At 38.6% G+C, this 27,863-nt stretch overlaps 1 protein-coding gene across 2 annotated transcripts in view; it reads right to left on the bottom strand.

The window, feature by feature from the left end:
• Nucleotides 1–5,042: 5,042 nt before the first annotated feature.
• LOC306853768 (uncharacterized protein) overlaps nucleotides 5,043–27,863 on the bottom strand; it is a 170,001-nt gene continuing 147,180 nt past the window's right edge. The window contains exons 8-10 of one of the 2 annotated variants that reach the window (XM_079391416.1): nucleotides 12,169–12,275; nucleotides 9,898–10,008; nucleotides 5,043–6,341 (exon numbers count right to left, since the gene is read on the bottom strand). In XM_079391416.1, the coding sequence (XP_079247542.1) occupies nucleotides 6,249–6,341; nucleotides 9,898–10,008; nucleotides 12,169–12,275 (311 nt within the window). In that variant the 3' untranslated portion in view covers nucleotides 5,043–6,248. The remainder of the gene's footprint in view (nucleotides 6,342–9,897; nucleotides 10,009–12,168; nucleotides 12,276–27,863) is intronic. The other variant, XM_079391415.1, reaches the window with a different exon arrangement.

The raw sequence follows: 27,863 nt of genomic DNA, 5'->3' as shown, positions 1-27,863 counted from the left end.
TGTGGGCAATCCTCTGAGCGGTATGAGACGGCATGATTTGGAGAAGCGATCAATGGTGACTAGGATAGTCGTGAATTCGTTGGACAGAGGCAGATCCGTGATGAAGTCAATGGACAGATGTGACCAAGGGCGCTGTGGGATGGGTAGTGGTTGGAGGAGACCGGAGGGCAGTTCTTTGGGGGTCTTAGATTGGGCGCATATGGAACAGGCTTTGACATAGGTGGGAACATCCTTGGTCATAGAGGGCCACCAGAAGGAATTTTGGACCAGTTGGAGGGTACGGGAGATGCCGGGGTGTCCGGAACTGAGTGAGGAGTGAACCCATTGTATAACACGATGGCGGAGGGTTTGGGGCACGAAGTGTTTGTTTGGGGGGCAATTGGCGGGTGGTGGATTTTGTTGCTGTTCTCGTTGTATTTCCTCCATAATGTCCCAGGAGATGGGTGCTAAAATTACCGTGGGGGGAAGAATGGATTCAGGTGATTGGTGGTTGGTAGGGAGATCATGGCGTCTTGAGAGAGCATCAGCTTTACAGTTCTTGCTGCCTGGTCTGTAGGTCACTGTAAATTGGAAGCGGGTAAAAAAGAGGGCCCACCGAGCTTGGCGAGGATTCAGACGTTTAGCCCCTTTAATGTATTCGAGGTTTTTATGATCTGTGATAACTTGGAAGGGGTGAGTGGCCCCTTCTAACCAGTGCCTCCATTCCTCGATTGCTGCCTTCATGGATAGGAGTTCCTTGTTGCCTATATCATAGTTGCGTTCGGCGTTAGTAAGCTTTCTGGAAAAGAATGCACAGGGATACAATTTGCCGGGGTGACCATGCCGTTGAGAGAGGACGGCCCCTATACCGCAGTCCGAGGCGTCCACTTCTACGATGAATGGAAGGCTGGGGTCAGGGTGTTTAAGAATGGGGCCCGACGTGAATTTTTCTTTGAGTGTGACGAAGGCTTGGCAGGCTTCGTGAGTCCATGGTAATTTGGAAGGTTTGCCTCTCAGGAGTGAAGTTAAAGGAGCTGCTACCATGCTGTAGTCACGGATAAATCGTCTATAGAAATTTGCAAAGCCGAGGAATCTTTGTAGTTCTTTGATAGTGGAGGGCTGTGGCCATTCAGTAACTGCTTGGATTTTGGCAACGTCCATTTTAACCCCTTGGTGACTAATATGATAGCCTAGGAAGGATGTTTGGTGTACATGAAATTCACATTTCTCAGCCTTCACGTAGAGTTGGTTCTTGAGAAGCCGTGATAGTACTGTTCTCACATGGTTGACGTGTTCTTCTGCAGATTTGGAGTAAATGAGAATATCGTCAATGTAGGCGATGACGTACTTGTTGAGGAGATCCTTGAAGATTTCGTTGATGAATGATTGAAACACAGCTGGTGAATTCGCTAGCCCATAAGGCATGACCAGGTATTCATAGTGCCCCCTGGTGGTGAGGAAGGCGGTTTTCCACTCATCTCCTTCCTTAATCCGAATGAGGTTATAGGCACTTCGTAAGTCTAGCTTTGTGTAAATCGTGGCTTCGCGTAGTTGTTCTAAGGCAGATGGCACTAGAGGGAGTGGGTAGCGAAACTTAACCGTGACATTGTTGAGTCCTCGATAGTCGATACAAGGTCTCAATCCTCCATCCTTCTTCTCGACGAAGAAGAACCCCGCAGCAGCTGGAGAGGTGGACGGTCGGATAAATCCGGAGTCCAAAGCCTCGGTGATGTAATCGTCCATGGCTTGGTTCTCAGTTCTAGAAAGGGGGTAGACTTTGCTCTTGGGAGGCATGGCATTGGGGAGTAAGTCGATGGTACAGTCCCAAGGGCGGTGTGGTGGTAACTGTGTGGCTTTGGACTTACTAAAAACATCAGACAGATCGGTATAATAGGAAGGGATGGTGATACTATTAGTGGTTGTGGGGCTTTCAATATTGGTGGCAAAACACGGTTGGGGTTTTATGGTAAAGCAGTTTTTAAGACAGAAATGGGACCAGTGTGTAAGCTCACCGTGACGCCAGGAGATGTCAGGGTCATGAGTGGATAGCCAGGGGAATCCGAGTATGGTATCATGCTTAGGGGAGTCGACGATGTAGAAGGAGATGGATTCTTGGTGGAACAGGCCTATTTTGAGGGTGAGCGTTTGAGTTTGGTGGTTAATTCCTTCTCCGATGAGGGTGTCATTGATGGCTTTGATCTTTATGGGAGGTGTGCATGGTTGAATGGGAATCTGGTATTTCTCCACTATGGTCCGGTTGATGAGATTCAGTGCTGCTCCCGAATCTATCATGGTGGTTAATTCAAGAGACAGAGTATCATTTTTAAGCAAAACGGGAAGTGTTAATGTACGATTACATAACAGGGAAAGGTGGTTGATATTTACCCTTGAGCTGGTTTGTTGCTTTTGGGGACACCCGATACTGCGATGGCCGATTCCCCCGCAATAGTAGCACAGATTATGAGTGCGACGTCTCTCTCTCTCCTCTTCGGACAAACGTGAAACATTGAGTTGCATAGGTTCCTCCCGGGTAACAGGTGTGTTGGTTGTGGGAATAGATGGGCCTCGTAGATTCTCCTTCAGAGTCTTGCGCTTGGGAGTTTGTCTCATGAGGTTATCAATCTTTACGGTGAGAGAGACAAAATCCGTGAATGATAGACAGGCGAGTTCGGTTTGTAGATCGGCATTAAGACTGTGGTAAAACATAGCAGTTAATGAAACGTCATTCCACCCACTTTGAGCAGCCAGGGTTCTGAATTCGATGGCGAATTCGGCTGCGGTGCGGTTTCCTTGTTTCAAGTTTATAATCTGTGTTGATATATCCCTGCCCCCCGCGGGATATTCAAACACTTCCCGAAGTTGTTCCAGAAAATAGTTAACAGAAAGCCTGATCTGGGGATCGGAATCCCACACTGCAGCTGCCCAATCGATAGCTTTACCAGAAAGCAAGGTCATCAAAAATGCACATCTCTTCTCATTGGTTTCAAATCTGTCTCCTTGATGATCAAAGTAAAGTTTAACTTGTCGAACAAACCCTTTGCACAGTTCAGCAGTACCATCAAACTTGTCTGGTAGAGCAAAGCTTACCGTCCTGGGCGTGGGAGGAGGCAGCGAGCGGATGTACTGCGTGAGGTGTTCGTTAACCGATTGAAGTTTGCCAAGTTGTTCTTGGTATTTATTTAGCAGTTCGCTTTGGTAAGCGAACGCTGCTTGCAGGTTTGAAACTTCCGCTGGATTCATGGGAGGCGAAGTATTCTGTAACGAGGACGCTGAGGCAGAAGTAGAATCCATGTGCGGTTGTTTATTCAGAAGAGCAGAGTACAAGTGAGAAGGCAAAAGGTCAATACCGGAAAGACAGTCAACAGGCGTACAAAGCATAAAGATGATCCAAGCAGCTGAGTGATATAACAGGCAGTAGGTCAAATCCAAAAAGACAGTCCGATTGAGCAGCCAAAACAGAAGGGATAATCCAAATAGCGATAAAGAGGAGACAGAGCTGGGATCAAACCGTGTAATCAGTCCAACTAGCAAACAATCCAAAGGGAGATCCGAAAACTCGTGAATCAGGAACAAAGCAAAATGGCAACAGGTAATCAGGCATAAAGTGTAAGTAGACGCTCGGTAAGGCAGGTCAAACTGGCAATACTTCGCGAGTTTGTGAGCACATGGTCCGTCCTTAAATACTGCCAAACAGGAAGTGATAGTAGAAGCAGCAGAGGGAGCATGCAGTCAGTACTCGGGTGAGGGCTCCCTCTGCTGGCGTGGTGTTACATCTATATACACAAAAGTCCTATTTCTCTCAAATACTGTATTACAAATATTGTATTCCGAAAACCAGCCAGGATCTGGTGTGACCACCATTTTCCTCACGCAATGCAACACATCTCCTTCGCATAGAGTTGATCAGGTTGTCCACTCCTCTTCAATGGCTGTGCTAAGTTGCTGTATATTGGCAGGAACTGGAACACGCTGTCGTATACGCCGATCCAGAGCATTCCAAACATGCTCAATGGGTGACATGTCCGGTGAGTATTCTGGCCATGCAAGAACTGGGATGTTTTCAGCTTCCAGGAATTGTGTACAGATCCTTGCAACATCCGTGCATTATCATGCTGCAACATGAGGTGATGGTCGTGGGTGAATTGCACAATAATGGGCCTCAGGATCTCGTCATGATATCTCTGTGCATTCAAAATGCCATCAATAAAATGCACATGTGTTCGTTGTCCATAACATAGGCCTGCCCATACCATAACCCCACCGCCACCATGGGCCACTCAATCCACAACGTTAGCATCAGCAAACCTCTCACCCACACAACGCCATACATGCTGTCTGCCATCTGCCCTTTACTGTGAAAACCGGGATTCATCCATGAAGAGAACACCTCTCCAAAGTGCCAGACGCCATCGAATGTGAGCATTTGCCCAATCAAGTCAGTGTGGTGTGGTTACACATGGTTTGCGGTTGTGAGGCCGGTTGGATGTACTGCCAAATTCTCTGAAACACCTTTGGAGACGGCTTATGGTAGAGAAATTAACATTCAATTCACGGGCAACAGCTCTGGTGGACATTCCTGCAGTCAGCATGCCAATTGCACGCTCCCTCAAAACTTGTGACATCTGTGCTGTGTGATAAAACTGCACATTTTAGAGTGGCCTTTTATTGTGGCCAGCCTAAGGCACACCTGTGCAATAATCATGCTAATCATGTCTAATCAGCATCTTGATATGCCACACCTGTGAGGTGGATTGATTATCTCGGCAAAGGAGAAGTGCTCACTAACACAGATTTAGACAGATTTGTGAACAATATATGAGAGAAATAGGCCTTTTGTGTACATAGAAAAAGTCTTAGATCTTTGAGTTCAGCTCATGAAAAATGGGGGCAAAAACAAAAGTGTTGCGTTTATAATTTTGTTCAGTGTATATATAAATCACTTTGATGCTATGCAAAATGAAATAATGTTAAATGAATGTATGAAAAATTTATATATATCATTCACCTAAATGTATAATAAAATATAAATACATTGGAAATACCAAGGTTGAGCAGAGAGTCGTAACACAAGATTCTCTATTTAATTATACTGGACACACAAATATTGCACAAAAAGGACAGTTTATAAGCCAACATTTCGAGGAATGGGTTGATGGGGTGGGAATAAAAATTAACAAGGTAATTTGTTTTAAAAAATAAATGCATGTACAAAATTGCGGCCAGGCTGTAACAAAAAAACTCTTTGTACTTAATATAAACTTTCACAATTTAGGGGTAAGTGTACAAAACAACCTCATTTGGTAGTATATATACACGAGAACATCCATTCAAAGAGATACACGGCTGAATATTAGTATAGAAAAAAGATCATCCAAAAGATGGGGAAAAGGTGATCCAAAATCAAACATTTCTTGTATAATAGATTTAAAAAAAATTAATGATGACATCAGCAAATTAAGCATTTGTCCGGAAAACATGATAAAGTGTTTCTTTTACATGTAGAAATAAAATCTAAAGGTCAGTCATATACAACTATCTCATATGAAATATTTTAAATAATCATATCATATTATCCTAATCAAATGCACCAATCATCATCTCAACTGTAGTGATGGCCCTGAATATCCATATTAAGAGAGGTAAAATAAATCTGTTTGTAGTCTGCTGTTGACTTGATTACTAATGAAGAAGGCTGTTTGCAATGAAAACCCCCCAAAATATGCAGAGTTTATAGCTGTACAGTGTTTTCTCGGCTCTCTGACATGTAGCAAGTTTCACAAGTAAATGTTCATTTCACTTCCCTCAACCTCACTTACTAAAGTCTGATTATGAAAACACTGTAGACATTAAAAATGACAAACACTCAGGTGCAGAAACTGCCCAGTGATTCCTCACATAGCTGTTCATTACTATAAAAAATGTATGACTGCAAAGTTTTGTCCAAGATTTACAACAATCATTTATTTTGAAAAAGGAAAAAAGAAAACAACAACAACAAAAAAAAAAAACCCAATACACACTAAACACAATTGTCATTCATGTTGATGAGAAGGATGTCTGCTCAAACTTAAAGGACAAATTTAGTGTAAATCCCTCCTAAAAGCTTCATATTACCATTATCAGTTAGTAGTAAAATAAACAATTAAGATTCAGAATAAGCAGATGCTGAAATGTAATTTTGAATCATATTTCCCATGGAAACCAGCAGGTGGAGCACGTGCTCTTGTTTGAGATGCGCTGGAAAGCTACAGCGAGTCCACAGGATCTGGTCAGGACACTGGACTCCCCATGAGCCTCTCCTGACGCAGAGAAACCAGTCTGTTCATCCACAACCTCTCTGCCTCCTCTTTATCCATGAAGAGCTGCAGGAGAGGGAGAGAGCTTTACTTCAATTCATTTAGACTATTAAATTACAACGAACTTCCAAAGAACTTGACTTCTGTGTCCATCACAGAGCATCACTAGAGGAACAGCCACTGCACTGTGCCAAACTCTGAATCATCGCATAGAGCTGAGAGAATGAAAACTGTTTCTTAGGCTTTTTGTCAAGAGGAATGCATTTTTTTTTTTTTTGGTAACACTTTCAATTAGGAAACATCACTATTCATTCACTATTAACGAGACGCTTATTAGCATGCATATTACTAACATATTAGTACTTATAAAACACATACTAATTCCTTATTCTGCATGACTATATTCTGTATTTTTTATTTATTATTTTATTTTTATTGCCATAACAGCATCTATGGCTATTTTCATGGCAAGAACAATATTTAAAAGAAACAAATAGTATTAACAAAGTAGTGATAAAAAACAACAACAACTGATACCAACTCACATCAAAATAACATTATATACGATTTTCAGTAACACTTTAGTTTAAGGATCAGTTCTCACTTTTAACTGGTTGCTCATTAGCATGCATTACTAGAATATTGGCTGTTTATTAGTGTTTATAAAGCACATTCATGATCATATTTTAGATCCTTAATCCACCCCATACTTAAACTGAACAACTATCTTACAAAGTATTCATAAGCAGCAAAGTAAGAGTTTATTGAGGCAAAAGTCATAGTTAATGCTGAGAGCTGGTCCCCAAACTAAATTCTGACTTATTTTTCATTATTTTTAAAATAAGATTATTCCTGGTGAGACTAAATTCTAAAGCAAATAGACAAATCGATTTTCCTTCAATAAACTCTTAATTTTCATCGTATTGATAGTAATTATGGTAGTTGTTCTAGTAGTTATGTTTAAGTATAAAAATAAGGGATCTAAAATACACATTTAGGCATTAATATGTGCTTTATAAGTACTAATAAACAGTCAATATGCTAGCAATATGCTTGCTAATAAGCAACTAGTTAATAGTGAATATGTGTTCCTTAAGCTAACGTGTAATTGTTTTCTATGCCCTAATACTCTTTCACGGGATGATTTTGATGTGAATACAGGAAACACGTCTGATAGTTTTGGTCTCACACACACACACGTTTGTTTTGTGAAAAGTGGGTTCATCCCATAGGTGTAATGGTGTTTATACTGTACAAACTGTGTGTGCTATTGCCCTACATCTAAACTTACCCCTCACAGGAGACTGTGCATTTCTACTTTTCCCCAAAAAAACTCACTCTGTATGATTTATAAGCGTTTTGAAAAATGGGGACATGGGGCAATGTCTTCATAAGTCACCTTCATCTTGTAATACCCGTCATACCTGTGTCGTTATACAAATTTATGTCCTCATTTGTAACAAAAACGCGCACACACACACACACACACAAGTGATCGCAGGGAAGGCTGTAAGACTGATGTCTTCATTAGGCAGAACAACAGAAAATATAAATTTGTCAGTGCTGTTATGATTAGTTGGGATGATACATATTTGCTCTAAAACCACTTGATGAAATGATTTCTCTTTCTTTACTAAATGATGAAATCTGCATCAGTTCAGTTCAATTTATTTCGGTATGATTCTTAGCTATTTAAGAGAATACGCTGAAGACAAATGTAATGACTGAAGTATGCGGAGGATGTTGTTTTTTAAGAACTGAAAGAACCTTCTATTGGATTAGAAATGCAAAATACATTGGATATTATTACAGTAAACACTGTGATGCTTTCTGTGCAGTACAAGTGAACGCTACAGAGTCCTCCTACAGAGAGTGAAGTGAGCTGTTATTGAGATCAGATCATCTGCGCCCACAGAGGGAAATCTGTGACTGTCTGCATGTGCGCCATTTCACATTCCCTCCTCGTTTACTCCACTCGAGGAAGCCTGGGTTTGGCCGAGGTCTACTGACGGCCCGGTGTTATAGATCTGAAACGCAAGTAACCCTTTCGAAACAAATCTTTCCTATTGGTTTCTAATGGATTCCAAGTCTGCGCTCTAATTGTCTGGGTTGGCTTAATATAGGACAATCACAGCTGCGATTAGATTTGGAGCAAGTGTAAATGGTATTGCATCATAAACACATCAGACAGGGTAATACGCGCGGTTGATTCGGATGTCAGCGTAAAGGGAGAATTTGAGTGATTCCCACATTAGTTGTGCTTATGAGTTCCTTAAGTTTGGAAGTTCCGGATTCTTCTCCAACACTCATCACTCATTTCCTTCATCCAAAAAACACGAGAGGCACCAAATCAAATCTAGGCTTTGGAAAGACTGATCGCTTCCATCCCGCCGCGTGCGCGCATTATAAGCGTGTCATTTACATCGGGTTAGGGTCCGCCCGTAGCGTTGGTTTGGGTTCTGTTTGCCTGGGAAACACGTGCACATGTAGCGATAATAGACTGAGGGTGTATGTCGCCCGCTTCCCTGCGCCTTTTCCATTCGTAGGCGATCCCGCGACACGACGACGAGCCTCCTCCGACTCTTAACGCACCTAGCGAAGCGCGGCTAACGAGTTTGAAATTACAGTAGATACAGTAAGTGGTGGTGGCTAAATGATTGAATCATTACTGGTGATCAGGGCTCTCTCGCCTTGGGCATATTGCTGCAATAGATCAGCCTGTCGAGCTCATCTGCATCAGTCACACATAACCCAGTTTGCAGAGTGAGAGAGATGGAGCGCGCTTTCGTAGGAAATTCTGTCTGCCAATATTACTGAGGGTGCATAAGAAGGGCCCTGAGTGGGTTGTCAAGTAGTGCAGCTTCAGAAATAGGCAATTTCTACAAGGGTGGGGGGAAATAAGTCTTGGGAAAGGAGAATTATTGATTAGAGGCCTTTTGGGAGGCTTCAGTGTAACTTCGGCTGCTGGGCCCGCGACACCAGAGTCTCATTTGATGTATGTTGTGAATAATACATACTATTTTTCTTAGAAAGAAATAGAGAGGTTCACGAGGTGAAGCGATTACCTTTGTGTTTTATGAAGATTCTCCAATTTGATATGATTTATAAACTGTTTTCCTTATGCGGATTGAAACTTTGGCCCCAAAGTATCAAAAAAATGATTATACTTTATAGAATACTTTGTTATCTAGATAGGGACATTCAATAGACTTCTATTCTTTCATATACAGCTAGTTATAAATACTATTATCTACACGCTAACAGAAACATTCAGCGTTTTAAAAATACTATACGGGTTTTGTTCACACTTTAGTTTGGTGACCAGTTCACACTATTAACTACAACTTTTGCAACAATAAACTCCTAATTTATTGTTAGTTAGTAAGGTAGTTGTGATGTTTAGGTATGGGCTACCATGGTGCTTTATAAAAACTAATAAACAGCCAATATGCTAGTAATATGCATGCTAGTTAACAGAATTGGTCCCTAAACTAAACTCTTACATTGGTTTGACAAATGGAGATGTCCCCAAAATGAGGTTTTGGAAGGCTTTGTCAGATATAGCTCACATCTGGGTATAAATATGTCTCCAAATATGTACATATACACGAAACACTCTTACGTTAGGGTGAGCCAGGGCGTTGCTGTCGTTGTACATGATGGAGGTGGGCAGAAGGGCAACTTCTTCTTTTATAGTCTCTGCCTCTTTCTTGATCTCTGAAACGTCAGTCACCTACAAATAAAAAAGTTATGTTATTTACAGAAACTTTAAGAAATCACACAGAGTACTCATCTTCTGCCATTCCAGACATTCAGCTTATTCATAATATTTACATCCACACCCCACTTTGCATGAAGAGAAATGCCTCATTCATTTCTTTTTTGTATCCTTTATCTTATCCTTGAGATCCGTTCTTTTTTGGTGCTATAACTAGTCATAATTTAGACCCTTTAAAGCAGGGCTCTTCAGCTCCAGTGTCCTGCAGACTTCAATTTCAACCATAATTAAACACACCTGTCTGTGCTGTAATTCTGAACACCGTGATTAGCTCGTTTAGGGTTAGCCTTGGTTAGGGATAGTTCACCCAAAAATGAAGATTCTCTCATCGATTACTTACCTCATGTAATTCAAAACCCATATGACTTTTTTTGGTAACACTTTAGAATACGTAACACTTATTCACTATTGACTACGACTTTTCCCTCAATAAATTCCTAATTTGCTCCTTATTAATAGTTAGTAAAGTAGTTGTTAAGTTTAGGTATTGAGTAGGATTAGGGATGTAGAATAAGGCATTAATATGCGCTTAATTAGTGCTAATAACTGGTTAATATTCAAGTAATATGCATGCTAATAAGCAACTAGTTAAGAGACCCTAAAATAACGTGTTACTCTTTTCTTCTGTGGAACATAAAAGAAGCTATTTAGAGAAACCAAAACCGTTTGTTTACCACCATTCCTCAAAGTATCTTCTTTCATGTTCTGCAGAAGAAAGGAATGCATACAGGTTTGGAACGGCATGGATTTTCATTTGAGGCTGAACTATGCCTTTGATTCAAACAGACTGTTTTTGACGCCCCCTTCAATAACACATTATTTGCAAAGATCTTCAACTGTGTTAAGTTGCAGACATTGAGTGATCGTTGCACCTTGTTTCAGATTTAATAAGGCACTTTTTGGACCGGAAGGAAGTGATTTCAGTGAACTACTTTATCTCAAGAGATGAAGTAAATTTGATCGACCCATTTAACTGACATTAGTGGGTGCAGCTGAGAGGTTAAAAGTATGCACCTGATAATGACTCATTCCTGTACCACAGTAAAGTTGAGCAAACACTTATCTGTAAGTGAGTTCAAGGTGACTGTCCATGTAAAGTGAGATGTCGAGTGCAATTCTAAATACAAACAACTGATGGCAGTATAATCATAACAGTGCTCTCTCTTGCTGTCCCTTGTTCTTTATAACATCTACTCTTTCACCTCAAAGCCATGCTCTGTTAAGTGAGAGTTGGCATAGCGCTTTTATCTGAGCTCAGAGCATCCAATTACACTCTTAAAAATAAAGTTGCTTAAAAGGTCCTTCACAGCGATGCCACAGAAAAAAACATTTTTGGTTCCACAAATAACCATTCAGTCAAAGGTTCTTTAAAGAACCCTCTCTTTCTTACCTTTTTATAATCTGAAGAACCTTCTTTTGCCACAAATAAGCTTTTGTGAAACAGAAAGGTTCTTCAGATGTTAAAGGTTCTTTATGGAACCATTTAGACAAAAAAAGATTCTTCTATGGCATCGTGAAGCACCTTTAATTTTAAGAGTGTATATGGAATGGAAATGATCGAAAAATCAAATATGCATGAATCTATGTTATTGTGTTTGTCCAACGAATGTCCTCTGTGTACGCTTTTTTCGCTCCATCTATAGAGCTGTTCGTACATCATTCAGAAATAAACGTAGTGATGTTAAGTACTGGTCTAGCATCAGTTTCCAGTGCATCACTGAAGTCTGTACAGACAGACCTGAGATCAGCGTGGGAGAGCCGCCCGCTCCTTCTGGTGCAATCTATCATACCGGCTCATTTCAACTGTCACCTTTTGTCTCAGACCACAGAGATCTGTGAGCATTTGTTAGTAATCTAATTTGAGTGGTGAATGTGAATGCTCTTCAGTAATGCTCTCTGAGGAGAGAGTGAGGGCCCACCGGCGGTAGGACGCTTTTCAAGAGCCCGAGCTCAAGCGGACAGGTGCCACAGACCAAGCGAGATAGAATGGCAATCATTTCATTTGCAGACAAACGGAAAGTAACTCGGCAAAAAGAAATCAAATCAAATAATATATATATATATATGAGAGAAGGAAGGCAAAGAGAATAGAGAGGGAGAAAGGCAGAGATGTACCTTGGTGCCATCCCGAGATGATTTGAAAGCCTGAGGAACAAAGGAGTCGCTCTCAATGGCCTCGATATCCTTTATCCTCCTCACCTGCTCGGCGAGAGACATTTCTTCTAGAGGAACAAAAAACAGAGCGGTGAGTGGACAGGCGAGAGGTCAGCGGAGCAGGTCAGACGGTCACAAACCACAGAAACGGAAAAACATCATGCTGATTGATTCATCTCTTAGCAAATAACAGCGTCAATCTACTGGATACTGTTGAGTCTGTAGTGCATGTGCCACATTAAAGCAGCTGTGCTCATGGGACGCTGGTGTGTCCCGATCCCATTACCCTCCTCTTCAGCTTCAGTATGTCTCCAGCATACTCTCCAAACAAGCAAGAACACACAGTACATAGTACCAGGAAAAAAAGAGAATAGAAAAGCTGGTCAAGAAAAATGACTGGTCTCTGTTGTGTTAAGTGTAGTTTGAAGACGGACGGAAATGATTGCACTTTACATGAAAAAAGATGAGTTAGAAAACAAGTCAGAACAGACAATCTAGCGGATGTAGCTTGAAAGCTTTAGGATTTAATAGAAATGTTGGTCTCAGAAGATGATATTAGTATGATATAGATACGGGGATCGATAATTATAGTTTGCATGAAACCTAAGTTTATTTATTTATTTGGTCATTTAGCAGATGCTTTTATCAAATGAGGACATAAGAAGCAATCAAAACCAACAAAAGAGCAACAACGTGCAAGTGCTATTACAAGTCTTGGTTAGCGTAACGCAGTACAGATAATTATTATTATTATTATTTATCGATTTATTTAAAAAATAAAAAGACATATAGATAAAATAAAATTAGAATAGAGAGTGCTAGAGTTAGAGGGTCAAGTAAAGATAGAACAGATGAGTTTTTAGCCGTTTCTTGAAGTTGTGATCCTCTTTACTTCCCAATTGTGATGTATTTCAGAGTAATGATGAAGAGCTTGTAGGTTGTTTGCGGTTGAGCACCCACATCGAGCTTTTGGCCTGCTGGATGTGTGCACTTTGATTGCAATCTTTATGTATATCAGAGTAAAACTGTTTCTTGAATGAGGAAAAAGAGTGTAGGTGAAAAAAAAGAAAAGAAAATGGTTTTTCAGTGACACTTTATTTTAAGCTACAGTTCTCACCATTAACTATGACTTTTGCCTCAGTAAACGACCAATTTGCTGCTTATTAATAGTAAGGTATCTGTTAAGTTATTCATAGAGTTATTCATTGAGGTTTATGCAATTGTGTTGTGATGTTGATTTGTATTAAGACAGTGTCTTAAGGCATATGAATCAATGGTGGTACAAATGAAGTTGTTGGCATCACTTAAGATAACCTAAAGATTTGTTTAAATTGGTTGGTAAAATTAACCTAATTCAACAATATGTAAAATAACAATTGACAAGTAAAAGTCTGTAGCTCTTTAATCCTTTCTAGAAGTTCTTCTTGAGTCTGAAATGGACGCTGGTCAGTTAGAAGACATCAGAAAACACAGATGCGCATCACAACTCACTCAGAACACAGCCAGCGTTGTGTATTGGCTTGAAGATGTGATGCATGTTTTTGAAGCATTTATGCTGTTAAACCAGCTAAAATGATGCATGGTAAACGACTCTGAATTGTAATGCAATATAGAGTCACAGGCTCTTACTCCGGTATTTGCTGTATATTGTATTCAAATCAGTTTCTCATATCAGGAGATACATATGTTCATGATTAATATTCCCTGCATAATTAGATACAGAAATAATGTATTTTGGGGTGGACTGATACACAGAACACCTTGTGATTTTATTCAAGCTAATGGCTGTCCATCATTGATGCCCTCTGGTGATTGAGCATATTAATATGGACACTAAAATCTTTTATGGCTTCAGTGATCGCTGATAGTGCAGTAGGTAACGCTTTAATTTGATATTCCACATTCTACTGACTATAAGTGACTTTGCAAGTACATGCCAACTTATTCTACTAAACCTAACAGTCTACTAATACTCTAACGAGAGTTAGTTGAAATGTAGTTGTAAAGTTACTTATAGTTAGTAGAATGAAAGTGGACTATTGAATTCCATAATCAATCCAGTCATATACAGAATAGAGATCATTGGTTGTAGAATATCAGCATGTTGGCTCTGCAATGCATATACAATTATCAGGAGAGACAGAATTTCAAGGAGATTTCAAGAAAAAAAGTAATAAATTCTAAGGCTCTTCATGGTAAACCAATCCTCTGTTTACTTCATATGCATATTATCTCACTCTACACATTTATTCAGGAAATAAAGACCTAATGTGATATTGCTCGGTACTATTTTCATAAATAAACAGGGTAACTTGTAATATCGTGTCTAATATGTGTTACTCCATATTAACTTCTTGTTTATAGACCTATAAGCTGTGATTACCTACAGCCACGGCTGTGCTGTTATTCACAACATCAGCGCTGTTGTTTGTGTGACTCCGCTAAATGAAGACATCCTAAAACATAAAACACAATGTATTACTGATACTCAAATTCACCCACAATTTAATCTCTCTCCACACATATGCATGAAAATGCTCAGAAACAAACACTATTAGGTAGGAAGCATGCTCTCGCACGCACACACACACACACACACACACACACACACACACACACACACACACACACACACGCACACACACACACACAGATCCCTGCGCTAATGAGAGGAATTAATTTAATCCATTAACAGCCAGGGAGCAACTGTCACAACACATCTTCTCGCTCTGCTCGTTTAATGAATAAATTAATATTTGCTCTGGTTTTCTCTCTGTTAGCAGAAACACTAGCTCTCTCTCTCTCTCTCTCTCTCTCACACACACACACACAGATGTTGACTTATCATACGGTTTATGAACATAAACACTGTAGCACTGTCATTATTTCCTGGCAAACAATTGAAAATGTCTACAGAGACTCATTGTAATGAATATATAGTTTCATTAAAGTACATATAAACATTGATTTGTCACTGTAACACACACCATAAAGCACAAACGTGTGTCAGTGTTAACTGTTGATGTCACAACACACACATGCTCTGAGAAACAAACCTGCAATAAAATGAGCCCAAACAATGTCAGGCATGTGTCCATACACACTGAAAATACACATTCTCAAAAATACACATACTTGAGCATGAGGCAAAACGGAGGCGCAATATCCTCTAGGAGTCTACAGACTGTCCTTAAGATGACAGCAGTCCACTGGCTCTCAATCACACACTTATTACTCCTCCTGTGTTTGTGTGTGTGTGTGTGTGTGTGCACTGAACATCTTAATGACTGATACACAGACACAAACACACAAGCCCACCCAGATATATCAGCGACAACCTATCCTTGGCCCGGAATTCCATTAATGCCTCATACTTTTTGACAAACACATTATTGGTAGATAAAATGACTTCCATATGCTGTTTGTCAGATGTCAGTGAGGAAAGATATGTATTTCATAGGAAAATCTAAAATAATGGACTTTGAGAGAGGGGCCCGTGCCGAGCAGATAGCAGAAAATCGATAGCGATGTCGGAGAGACATCTCTGCCAGACACGATCAGCACAAGGCCAGGTCAAAGTTGACATTTAATATTGACACATTATCCACAAAATTAATTTAGAGTCCATTGTCGCCGCATTACACAAGCCTTATAGCAGTCTTAACCACAGACAGACAGAGAGATATGATGACATGGATTCTGCTCATTTGAAGCAAGTTTTGTCTTTCCCTGCCATCCTAAACGACTAAACGGACTCTCTTCGATGTTAAACATGAATAAATGTAGATTTAGATGTGAATAAACTGATAAGAAACCAGGAGATTAACATGTGTGCAACACAAACAGCATCATCAAATGCTCTCAATACGCTCTCTTAATAGCGGTTTCTTCACTTGCAAGATGTTCAAGTCAAACTAAAGATCCTCTTCAGCAGGCAGGACAAGAAGAAACCACAAGAGGGCGATGTTCAACAACTCAAGGTCCAGCACCGCAAAACTCACTGTGCCTGATTAATTCCCATAATTGAATGCCTTACTTCCATGAGCAAAATTACAACGGCTTTCATCACTGATGGAATAATTAAAGCAGTAACTGCCCATCATCAGGTGGTCGTCTCAAACAGCCGCAGATTCAAAGGTGCTTTTGAATGTCATGAGCAAGCAAAACAAGACCTAATGATGGCACTGCATTGATTGAGAATGAAAAGTCCGTCGAGACGAGTGTGTGTGTGAGAGAGAGAGAAGAAATACACCACAATACATGGAACAACCTGTGGACCTTTCACACGCGCTGGCACAGCTGTGTTTACGTGTTTGTTAGAAATAATCTAACTCCGTGCTTCTCAACCTTTTTGAATCCAAGGCCCCCCATTGTTCACAACAATATCTCCAAGACTTTTCCAGTATTTCAGGATTTACTGCATGAGGATTTTTTTAACCTAGTTTCTACCTGATCAAATATTTTACAGCTTGGCATAATTAGAAAAATGCAATTTATAGTATTTTATTAATTTGCATGACTTTTCCAGGTCTTGAAATCATACTTTTAAGTGAACAGTATTTGTAAAAAAAAAAACAAAATGTAAATGAATGAATTAAAAATAAATACAAATGAAATAATATGAAACAAACAAACAAACCACAATAGAGGTCTGGTTTTTAGGTGTTCTAGCTTATTTTAATTCGTGTTTTGTATGGTTTTTAATTATTTTAAGTCGACTTGAGGCTCTATAAAATAAATGCACTTACATATCAACATATTTCAATCTATAAGCACTCACAAACATGCAGAAAGTTGAACTAATTGTTAAACACACAAGGACATTCCCTCTATGGTAAACCTTCGGGAATCCGGCCTCCATCTCAGCATCAGGCTAAGATATGTAATTCAATACTCAATTTAGCCCCGTCTCTGTGGATAGATTTATTTATTTATTTTTGGCACGGCTAATTGATAGAAATTAAGCCATTAATCAAGCCACTAGCCATCATTCAGGCCAAAGAAGATGAATACAAACTTTCATAATAGCCACCTTCCCCATTTTAGACCTCATTAGCATTAATTTTTAATGCAATTATGCTATTCTTTTACGCTGAGCTCATAAATTACGACTCTTTTGTTGCCGACTGGCCTTGTAAAAGCCAGGCTAATGCTTTGTAGTCTGATCTTTAAGGCAATTACTGGCTTCTTCAGTCTTTTATCTCCCTGCATTTCCAATAACCTTCCATCTAATGATTTATCTGGGCAAACCCCTGACACGCATAAGACTCGCCCCGCTTCCATTAACACTGTCTTTATTTATCGAGGAATATCTGGTGTCTAAATAAAGATCCTCTCCCGACGAACGCCGCTCCACTTTGTGCGAGTGCTACAGACGACGTGTAGAAAAAATGTGGTTTCGCAAGAGTCTTTGTGATTTCCATCGCAAACAGAAGCCTAGATGAAAGGTCACTGCTTTAACTTTTCATATCACTGCTATGCTGATGACACTCAACTCTACCTCTCATTCCATCCTGATGATCCGACGATAGCTGCTCGCATCTCAGCGTGTCTATCAGACATTTCTTGCTGGATGATGGACCATCACCTTCAACTCAACCTAGCTAAGACAGAACTGCTTGTAATTTCAGCTAACCCATCGCTTCATCACAATCTCAGCTTCCAGTTAGGCTCATCTACCATAACTCCTTCAAAAACAGCCAGAAACCTTGGAGTTGTGATTGATGATAAGCTGAATTTCTCAGACCACATTGTTAAAACTGCCCGGTCCTGCAGATTTGCATTATATAATATTAAGAAGATCAGGCCCTTTCTCTCGGAACATGCAACGCAACTCCTTGTTCAGGCTCTTGTTCTGTCCAGACTTGACTATTGCAATGCTCTCTTGGCAGGTCTTCCAGCCAATTCTATTAAACCTCTACAATTAATCCAAAATGCCGCTGCAAGATTAATCTTTAATGAGCCGAAAAGAACGCACGTCACGCCTCTGTTCATCAATTTGCACTGGCTACCAATAGCTGCTCGCATTAAATTCAAGGCATTAATGTTTGCCTACAGAACCACCACTGGCTCTGCACCCCTTTACCTAAATTCTTTACTTCAGACTTATGTGCCCTCTAGAAGCTTGCGTTCTTCAAGTGAACAACGAATTATTGTACCATCCCAAAAACACAGAAAAACACTTTCAAGGACTTTTTCATTAACTGTTCCCATCTGGTGGAATGACCTGCCCAACTCGATCCGAGCAGCCGAATCCTTACCCATCTTCAAGAAACGGCTAAAAACTCATCTGTTCCATCTTTACTTGACCCTCTAACTCTAGCATTATCTATTCTAATTGTATTTTATCTATGTCTTTTTATTAAAAAATAACAACAATAATAATAATAATTATCTGTACTGCGTTAGGCTAACCAAGACTTGTAATAGCACTTGCACGTTGTTGCTCTTTTGTTGGTTTTGATTGCTTCTTATGTCCTCATTTGTAAGTCGCTTTGGATAAAAGCGTCTGCTAAATGACTAAATAAATAAATAAATAAATAAATAAACTTAATTACAAGTGTGACAGCAAAAACTGACATTAATTCTTTTTAAATACAGCATGTCAGTCAGAGACACTCGAGACATTTAAGAGTCACCTCGTTCAAGCTACAAAACAACCACCTAAAATTTCTACAGGCAAGGCTGGGTAATTACTGACAAACTGTAGTCCGTTACTGATTCAAATTACATGACAAATATTGTAGTTAGTAATATAATCCATTACATTACACATTTTAGGTAACATAATCAGACTATTTTTAGATTACTTTTAACGTAAACCGTTTACCACATTGATTTAAATGGGATAATATTGTACCATATTGATATTAAAATGCAAAGAAAATATATTCCATTCGTTGTGAATTTAGCATTATATTATGTCAAGGTTTGCCAAACTGGGGGTTATGAAGGAACTGCAGGGGGTTTGTGAGTTTAATGAAAAACTAATAATTAAGTCATAAAAATGTAAAACTAAATCATTTTAATCAAAATAAAACACTTACTAAAAAATTTAATATTTTGTTTACCTGGATGTCATGTAGGCATTTTAGAAAGGAAAATTAAAAGATGAAAAGAAATGGGGATAATTAATAAATTGTGAATAATTTATTGCTATTGTGTGAGTATATGCAATCAAGTAATAAATAAAGAAACTGTAGTCTGATTACGAGTATTTCATTTAATCTAATTACAAGTACTTAATGTTTGGAGTCTGATTACGTAATCCAGATTATATGTGATCATGTATTACCCAGCTCTGGTCAAGGCTAGTGAAGACTTCTTTAAACACAGACGCAGGCATGAAAAACACGTCGGGCCGCTGGTCAAGTCATAGTTTTTGACTGCATTGACATGCAAAGCTGACGTGAATGCTGAAAATGCATCAAGTGCGTAATGAGCAGCTATTAGGAGCATTGATTTGCTGATTTCAATTGATAGTTACCCGACCAAAGTGGCATGTCAATATTTGCTAACTAACTAATACCCTCTAGCCTCTCTGCCTTGACAAATGAGATCTCAATGAACAAAGAGAGTTTGCAATCATGGCCAGCGTCTAGTAACATGCACCCGATCCATGTTTGGAGCAGATCGCACTTCACAAACGGGCCAAATAAAAAGCTTCTCTGGCAATCTGATATGGGTCATCTACAAGTGGATTGACTCTCGCTTGCTCCATCCTGAGCTGATGTTAGCTCATGCCAGATACCGCTAATGTCCCTAAGGGTCCGAAGCAGTGTGTGAAAGACAGAGACAGAGGGAAGTATGCTCAGGAAGGATTTCCTCAGGATCAGTCACTCTAATAGATGAATGTCTGATGAGCTCATGAAGGAAGCCCAAGCCTGCTCCCACAATGATGGTTCAAACTAAACACACCAGACTGCAATAACACAAACACGGAAAAGCTAGTAACCAAATCCACAAACCAAACTTTTTTTGTACGTTGTTGTACCACAAGTCCCACAATTTTTCCTGCTGAAGCAGCACATGGGTGAAGTCATCAAGCATATGCAGCATTATTGGTCTGTGGAGGTTTTATCAATATCATTGATGGCTTAAGCCTCCAGCAGGAATTACAACGGCTGTCAAAGATATATGTGATGTTTAATGCCTAATACACATAGTACATTAAATCGACATTATCTAGCAAATCATTTAGCAATTCCTTGTAAACCAGGGTCCTAGATTACCGCAGTGAGGAAAACACGGACGAAATCTTGGAATCCAGCCATAAAAATGATATAATGCGGAATGTCAAGGAGTATGGCCAGTTTTGGATGAATGAATCAAAAACAGAATTTAGAAATTTAGAATTTGAGAAAACATCGTTATTGAGAATAAATAAAACATTTATTTCATAGGGGCCTAAAATTTTAATAATGTGTTCATTTTAAAGCTTTTAATATTGTGTTGATAAATTGCATGAGTTTCATGATTTTCATCCAATTAATTAGACATGCTTTTTGATTATATTTTACAAAAATTTTAACTTGTTAAATTTTAAATGTAACAATTTAAACCAGAAAAAAAAAAAAAACCTGAATCAAAAAATAAAATAGAATAAAATAAAATACAATTTTGGGGGAAAATGTATTTCATAGGTTTCTAGTAAAGCTGCATTCCTGTACTGATCAGCACATTTTGCAGCATGTAATTATGTATAACAGTACAAAAGTAAAATAAATAAAAAAAAAAAAAAAATTTATGATCAATATGTGATGATCGTATGGCATGTAAAGCACTCATTTTATTCTAACCAGTGGACAGTGTCAGAACGGGCTGTTCTCTGAATGTGGCATACGCTCAGAGCTCATATGATTGGCTCATTACGCTGTTGATTTGATCATGCCTGTCTATCATGTCGTCTTCAGTGCAGTGACTGGCTGATTAACTGTCACTGTCATAATGCTGCACTCTCATGCTTGCAATTGGTCCACAAATCTGAAAATGTCTTATTTTAATTTAACTCTCTTTTCTTCTCTCAGGGTTCCCACCGTCATGGAAAACCTGGATATATGAGGTAGCCTAACTTTAAAAGTGTGATGTCTCAACATTATCTCATCTCATGATCTCAAGCATGGTTCAAACGTACATTTACTTGCATTTGCACAGACACTGAAATGTACAATAATGATGGACTGACTGCATCTAAAAGGTGATTTATTTATGCATCAAATACTTTACAGATGTACAAATGTGCATGCATCTTTATGAAGATTGGAATCCTGGCATTAATGTTTTGATTATATTGTATTCAGTTGTAATCAATGGCATTATGTTTTCAATCACATTTATTAAACAGTTTACTCATTTACTTAATATGAAATGACTACATTTTGTTGTTCTAAACTTTAAAACAATTTCTCTAATCATCTAACCATTACTTAAAGTAATATTTATTTTGATTGCCGTGGAACACATAAGGTGTTTTCTCAGTCACGCTGTGACTGACAAAGTCATAAAATACACACAAAAAAAGCACAATGTAAAAAAAGTACTCAATTTTCAGCGATCTTCATATTTATCCTCAGCAGTGACTGCAAACGTCAAATCCCAGACTCGTTACACGTTCAGAAACTGCTGCCGGTTTTGAGGCGGTGAAATCAAACACTCATCGCCTGCTCCGACCGTCACCGAGTGTGTTTCAGGTGATGTGTGCTTGAATGAGAAATGCACACCTTCACATTGGATTGGGATATTATTTTCAATATTTAAAATTTTGTTCTGTACCTCACACTAACTATTGAATACTGCCAGAGAGGATCGAGACTGCAACACATCCATCCTAATACCTACATAAACAATGAGACCAGGCTGGATGTGTATACCTGGAAAATCATCTTATAGCTCCATGGGTATATTTATAATGAATTTACATTTTTTTCTAGTTACGTCAAGCTGTAAAATATTTTCAAGGGTAGAAAATGTGAGTAAAATCTATTTGAAAAATCCTTCTCCAGTAAATCACAAACAACTGGAAAAGTCACGGTGCCTTTGAATAATGTTGTGAACATTGTGGCCCACAAACGTTGAGAAGCACATGCACTTTACAAGTTTGATTTTATGCAGACTAATGCAATAATTTATCAAGTTGAAATGTCATGTAAACACTAGCTTAAGTAAGACTAACAGCCATCAAACGCACTTGTCAATCAGACTACAGTTGCTTTTGGTTCTGTGTGCATGCTTCAAAAGATCAAGATGAACGCAACACAAGCAATGCCTCGCATCAGTCCATATCATATCACGTGATTCTAGCTGGACTATGCAAAAACCTGTACAACTGCACAGGAAAACAATCACAGATGGATGTTGCCTAATGCCAATGGTGGCATACTGTACATTAACATTAGTCACTGCTCAAACAGACCACGATTTATAACAAAATCATTCTTTGGTGTAAATAATTTACAGTTCTTGTCAATGCAAATACAAATGCACAATGGGAAACATCATCTGCGAGGTTCCCACCATGATGTCAGAGCTGAGCCGTAACACAAATAAGACCCGTAATGACAAAGCAAAGCTCTGTTTACTGCGTGTGTGTGTGTGTGTGTGTGTGTGAGAGAGAGAAAAACAGCACAAACGTCACAGTAACATCAACAGAAGGATGAAAGAGAATACAGGAATGTGGAAAGTGCAGCTTTCGCCGGTCAGCGGCTCTGTCAAACATCTCTATAATTAAGGAAACATCCAAGCAACTAATTACGTAATTGGAGTTAGCCTTTAAAACACAAATGATGTAATCAGACTTAAACGCAGACTAAGAGCCTCTCCATTCATGAGACCGAAGCCTTACGACTAAAACTCATTTATTCTTATCTGTCAGACAAACAAATCAGATTCACAGATATGTGTGATCAGCATTATTCCTCAGCAATGTGGTGTAACTCAGATGGTGGTTTTCACGTAATTGACTGCAGAGAAGGTCACTGCCACAATGCGGGCGGACTCATTTGGCTAATTAAGAACAGTGCCCCGGTGACCTCTGGCTGGGGCAAATAACCTCAGAGTATTTAAAACCCTGCACTCCGCTTTATTGAGACCAAATAAGAAAGTCTGACTTCATTGTTTGTGAAATTTGAACAAAATATATAGCAACGGTTGATGCTCCTGTTATTACTAGGGCATTTGATCGATTATATGAAAAAACACACACGGGTTTTTGTAATTTAGATAACATTATAAAAAATGCAAACATACATATATTTTCACACTAAGATTCATATGAAAACAACATAAAAACAGTACTTTAAGTATTTGTTTGTGGCATATTTTTACTAAGTATGAATGAAGGCCAGCATCACTGATAGTTTTTTATTAATGGCTTTGTTTGTTTATTTGTTTGTAATTATAGACATTCAACATTACAGCCTAATTGAAAGTCTACTAAATTACATTTTCTTTTTAAAGTACAGTATTACAGAACATGTCTACTATAATTGGATAATTTAAAGCACTTAACTTTAAAACAAAAACACATTTATCTGTACTGTACATTAACATTTGTTTTGTGCATTTATTTTCACAACAAATACTACAAATTTTAGTTAAACTTAGTTAATTTAATTAAAATTTAGTTAAGTGATATCAATATTTTTCATTTGAGGACCAATTCTCTTGACATACGGTCAGCATCACAAAAATCTCATACTACTTTCCAGACTTAATAAAGAAAAAAGAAAAATGTGAGAAAACGTGCGAGAAGGCTTTAGCAGAGTTACTATAAAAAACAAAACAACAACAAAAACAAACAAACATGCTAAATCAATCGCATTTATCTTTTTTATTTTTTTTCCCTAATTACACACAAATCAATGTTTCCCAGTTGCAAATCAATTTGTAAACAGACCAGTCCATACACTTTTCTCACAGTAGAGGCTAGTCTGTAATAGATACAGCAACGACACATATTGTGAATAATAATTTCTGAGTATAACTCTCTGGTCACATTGATTGATGGAGCTCTGACAATTGGTGGCCCGATCGACCACAGCGTGACCCGTCAGGCACCCAATCAGTGAGGTGTGTGTCTGAGACCACCAGTCCCGACTTGATGAGGTGCAAATGACCCAACCACACACATGCAACGCTCAACACTCCACCCCGAGGATTTCCTCCCTTTCCCACAACATAAACACATACACACTTTCTCACATTACACACGCCTACACACCTTCTCACATATCAGCATATGACAATCTAACAGTCTCTTCATGAGCACCGCTTCATAAAGTCACTCTGAGAGGCCACACTGTGTGTGTGTGTGTGTGTGTGTGTGTGTGTTTGGTTGGGCCACCCTCATGCTCAATACCCTAAAACACCAGCCTCCCAAGAGAACATGTTCAACACAATACACACAAACAGCGGTTAACAGAGCTACAGCACATTTCAAACTGTCTAACTGCGTATTCTAATAAGCTGATGAATGCTTTTCTCAGACAAGCTTCATAGAAATAAAAAAGCATGAACAGTCAAAAAAAAAAAAAAAGCTACAAACTGAATGTTATTATTTGTACATGGGCTAGATGCGGTTGTGGACAATAACAAGTAAAAGTACATTTTTCCAGCACAGTATGTATACTTTATTCTGGGAGATCTTTTATCGCTTCATTCCAAAGCATAATATTGACATTTTTACTCTACTACATTTCATAAAAAAACATATCGTGTTTGTTACTAAATGTTACTAATGCCAAATTCTGGTATTGTTTATTGTAAATGACAATAATATTTAGATCATGACTGGCAGTTATTTGTGAAGTAAAGAGCACAATGAAATGCTTGAATGTGGACGGGTCTGCATTTGTGCGACTCATGGGGTAGGTAAAATAATGCTTTTAAAATAATAATAAAAAAAAATATATTATTTCCCCTTAAAATATTTACACTTTTTTTTTTTTTGCCCCATGCGACATCTGTAAATATACTATTTGTTGCCACATATTTACAGAAAGTTTTCCTTATTTTTAAATACTATAAGGCATATTATTTCACTTCTTTGCACTCTTGAATCATCAGTAACTGACAACTAATCTTTAAAAGTTTGGTTATTTGAAGGTCAATACATATTAAATGTCTGCACTAATCTTTCTCATTACTGCTGTAACGTAATAAAAAAATGTAATATTAATACGTAATTTAAAGCAATCGTTTAATTTAGCTCAAAGGGAATCATTTATGATTTTATAAGGAATTTGAACAGAATCAGTGTTACGGCGATTCACTGAGCGAGCCGTATAACAAACTCTGCACTGGATATTAAAATCCAAATATAGTGAAAACACTATTTAATAGCACAGTAACAAGATCGGCAGATTAAGACATTAACTTGTGGGCACAAAACACAAGATACTTCTCTTTTCAATATAAATGAGATTTTATTTATATAAACCTAAGAAATAAACTAATCTAACACATGAACACAAGCATTCACACGTTGCAGAAAGAGAGAAAGTGAGGAAAGGATGAGTTTAAGAGAATGGAAATGTGAAATCCCAAGTTTACAGCAATATGTGCTATTGCATAGACCTGAACAACCATCAATCACTTATTTAACCCTCGCTTTGAGTTTCTCAATGAGGCTAAAATTTATATTAACTGCACCTGATTCAGTTAGAATCTGGAGGTACTTGCTTGCTTTGCTAAGGGAATCCCTTTTGTCATCTTCGTTGCAGGAAAGGGGGTTCCCCGAAGTGTCTGATTGGTTGAGAGTTCAGTAGTCGTTGAAGTGACGTCTTGGGAAGCCGATGGAGTTGTGGCTGGTAGAAGTTTTGAGGCGGTCACAGACGCCAGTTGAACTCGGAGACGAGGCGTGGCGGCAAAACTCAACTGAGTACACGAAACGGAAAAGAAAATAAATTAAAGTAAAAGAATAAAAGGATGTAACGAGACTAGGTTGGTTTTCTTCTCATTGTGGTAGCAGCTGGCACGTGGGCCAGAGAACGCTCAAAGAGCAGCGTCAACACGCGGTGGCAAAAGAGAAGAAGTGGAGAAGGGAGAGGACCAAGAGAGCCAAGATAGCATTTTTAAGAAGAAGAGCGAAGGGTGACTAAGAGAGAGTTTGATGGTGTCCTGAGTTTTTAAACTCGGCTTCTGGACACATCCCCTCTGGTGTCTTGACCAATTAGACAGGCTATTATCTTAGCTAGGGGTGTTCCTTCCAGCATAAATCAGCATGTTATCAGTCACATGGTCCGAATTTTACACACTCTTGCAAAGTATAATTTTGGATGTGATTTCTATAACCAGAATATGATACATTTGACAAAGAATTGATTGGAAGAAACATTTAAAGCATGATTTTTCACACTCATACATACCAAACACGCATATGAATCCTTCAGCTATTCAATAATGATTAAAAAGACATACATAATATTTGATTAAAACATGATAGTCTAATATGTGGGTTACAAACATAATATGGGGTTCTGCATAGAAATGTCCTTTTAGGATAATTTTATGTGCATATGAAAAAGAAAGTCTTTGTATAGTTCTATGGAGAACGAAGGCATGTTCTTTAGACAAAGGAGTTTTGGTTCGGTCTTCTTCTATGTGGGGGAGAAGTCAGTCTAAGGAAGCTCGTGAATTCAATCGTGGAACACGTGATGGCCATCTCTTTGACCATCAGTCTTGATTATTTGCAACAAAGGTTGTAAGCTGTTCTGTGAAAAAGTTGGTTAGTTTGCTTGCTTCAGACTAGTGGTGCCAGAATCTAATTTATGACATTGTCCTGTTTCCTTGGGGCCTCTCTGAATACCAGCTCCTCGGGTTTCAATGTTCTGATGCATCTTAAATTTGTCTGATTCAGTCTCTGATATTCTACAACGCTGAATAATGACTAGTCTGACCAGTGCTGGTTAGAATTAATAATAAACATTCATTTGTCAATCATTACTTTTTACCTTTATTACATAAGTTTATAAAAAAAAAAAAGTAGCTACATCTGTACTTTCACTCAAGTGCTCAATTTGTGAACCATGTCTACTATTGTACTACTGTTTATCTAGGTGCACAATCAACAAGTGTATGGCTCAACGCAGGTTCTTCTCAATGATGCTGTACATGTTCATTTGAGAATGAGGTTTCTAATATATGATTGGGCAGCAGTGATATGGGGCTTAGAGAAGCATCAATTAATGAACTGTGCATATTTTTTTAATAGAATATGGAAAGGAAAAAAACAAAGTGCCATATTTTCTTTACGTTAAACTCACATGGGAGAAGAGGGAAGGAATCAGCCACCAAGGCTTTTTGAAAGAGAGAAAAAACAACTTTAAATTTGCAGTGATAAAAAAAAAAAATCAATAAAACAGTAATTGCTTGGCATATGATTGCATGAGAAACAAATTATAAGGAGGAGGCTGATGTCCGGGCGGATTAGTTTTTTTGGGTTCAGTGGGCCGGTCGACGGAAAAGGTCTCCACGTGATAATTAAATCTTCTCACTCTGATTTTCTGCCAATTTTATTTCCCCTGGGTCTACAATACTAATTCACTGCTTATAAGCCAGGCATAACTAATCACTGGAGTATAGAGAATGGCTGCTTTGAATGAGAGAAAGATATGCAGACACATTTGACTTCAAATATTACAGTTACACTGGGCTTGCTG

The sequence above is a fragment of the Barbus barbus genome (genome assembly GCF_936440315.1).
Source record: "Barbus barbus genome assembly, chromosome: 34".
NCBI lineage: Eukaryota > Metazoa > Chordata > Actinopteri > Cypriniformes > Cyprinidae > Barbus > Barbus barbus.
Note: the sequence above shows the minus strand (reverse complement) of the source record. Positions and strands in the feature narration are given on the sequence as shown.